This window comes from Protobothrops mucrosquamatus, unplaced genomic scaffold (genome assembly GCF_001527695.2).
Source record: "Protobothrops mucrosquamatus isolate PMUCROS unplaced genomic scaffold, P.Mucros_1.0 scaffold300, whole genome shotgun sequence".
Classification (NCBI taxonomy): Eukaryota; Metazoa; Chordata; class Lepidosauria; order Squamata; family Viperidae; genus Protobothrops; species Protobothrops mucrosquamatus.
The window spans coordinates 63,254-65,116 of record NW_015386643.1 but is presented as its reverse complement, the minus strand read 5'-3'; the positions used below and the strand labels follow the sequence as shown (position 1 = coordinate 65,116).

General features: G+C 55.0%; 1 protein-coding gene across 1 annotated transcript in view; it reads right to left on the bottom strand.

Moving 5' to 3' along the window:
* FAM120C (family with sequence similarity 120C) overlaps positions 1-794 on the bottom strand; it is a 31,783-nt gene extending 30,989 nt beyond the window's left edge. Inside the window, exon 1 of the mRNA XM_015814937.1 lies at positions 122-794. Coding sequence (XP_015670423.1) covers positions 122-724 — 603 coding nt within the window. The 5' untranslated portion in view covers positions 725-794. The remainder of the gene's footprint in view (positions 1-121) is intronic.
* Positions 795-1,863: the final 1,069 nt, after the last annotated feature.

The following is a 1,863-nucleotide window of genomic DNA, read 5'->3' as shown; positions in this document are numbered from 1 at the left end:
TAACACAGAGATGCAAGATCCAAAACAGACAGAAGAAACAGAATTCTATATGGTCACGACAGAAGAAACAGAATTCTATACGGATACGATAAGAGTATTTGAGATTACCACAGAACCTTACCTTAACCCGGAATCGAATCATGGCCAGACGTACACAATGCCCCAAGCAGGCAGGAGGAAGAAACCAGGCTCGCGGTGGAGGGGTACCTTTGTTGCCCACATGCCCTGCAATTAGCTGAGCTGTCTGTCTCTCAGCCTGGGTCTTCCTGGCCCACTCAGGCAGCCTCTCCTTTCCAAGCCCTCCATTGAAGATGACAGCTAACTCCAGCCCACCTTGGTACAGGCAAGCCTGTGAAAGGGCAGCCAGGTAACCCACCATTGCATTCCACTGGCCTCCGCACACCCAGTCTGTCTGGTAGCCACCGTACAGACGCTGCAAAGCAGAATCAGCATCCACCAGAAGCCGAGCCGGGCATGGCGCTGGGGGTGCCAACCCCCCTGCATGCTGGGAGTGTGGGTAAGGGCTAGCACCAACCATGGGTGCCAGCCCCGGTGCAGCCCCGGCAGGATGGGGGTAGCCAGCTGGTGGGTGGAAGGTGGTACAGTAGGCAGGGCCCCCGCCTCCCCGGCCCCCTACAGCCCGTGCCAGTTTCAGTAGGTCCACGGGCACCACTGCCCCTGGGCAACGCTTTTCCACGAACTCTTGGAAGCCTTGCACTCCCATGGCTGTGCACAACTGTGGGGATGCAGCCCACTTCCACTGGGGCAAACAGGGAAGGCTGAGGAGGGGCTGGCACCCCGAAACCAGGACCTGGCACAGTCCAAGCTGTTCCAGCTCCTGGGGCTTCGCTTCTTACAGTTCCCAGATCTGAGGAATGGATGCCACCGCCATATTGTAGCTTTCTTCTTCTCCTCCTCCTCCTCCTCTTGCCTCCTCCTTTTCCTCAGTTTAGACAGTAGCTCATCGGGAGTTGTAGTTTTATTTTTCTCCGCTACCTATTAGTCAGCGCACAGTGGGACTACAAGTCCCGAAAGAAAGCAAGAACCGCCATGTTGTAAAGTTTTCTTCGCGGTTTCCTGGCGTCGCATAGATTTATGGGGTTTGTAGTCCCGTTAAAGAAAAGCATCCCCCCCGTAAAATCTACGTTGTGGAAAAAGTAAATTAAAACTACAATTCCCGAGGACTTCAGACGTCCACCATCTTTTTTTTGAAAGAACCCGTCTTCCGTGACGTTATACGGCCACATGCTAGGTGCGGAAGTCAAAACAATTATTCCAAACATGGCTTTGAAAATACTACAACTTCCAGCAATCTCCGCGCATTAACGTAAATCCGTCCTACATTTTTTTTTTTTGTCTCTGCCACGTAGGTGCCCTCTACCGCCCCTCGGGAGCATGACCTAGTTCTACACGCGGGACGAGACCGCCACCTAAGAAGGGAAAAGAACGGCGAGCTCTTCATTCGAGCTGCGCCTCAGCCATATTAGCACGGCGCTTGGCATGCTGGGGGATGTAGTCTGTCACCCCCTTTTTCAGGGTTTCAGATGTTTTCCCTCCCCGCTGGTCCCCAGAGCGTCGTCCCGGGCGCCATGTTGAAAGGAAGGGTGACATTATTTTCAGCCCTCCTCCTTTTTCTTAAAAACTCGCGGGGCCTACCGATCCTCCCATGCAGTCTTGCTTACTCGGACGTAAACCCCCCCCCCCCAGAAGGCGGCGGAGCTGCCTGGTTTTCATCAGTCTCGCGCGGTCCGCCACGTTTAGCGAACGCGGGAAACTTAAGCTGGCGCCACCTGGTTGCGCAGAGCGGAGCAAAACCGCCGGTGCCAGCAGCGCCCCAGAGCCAGCAGTTCCCGCTCTGCTCCG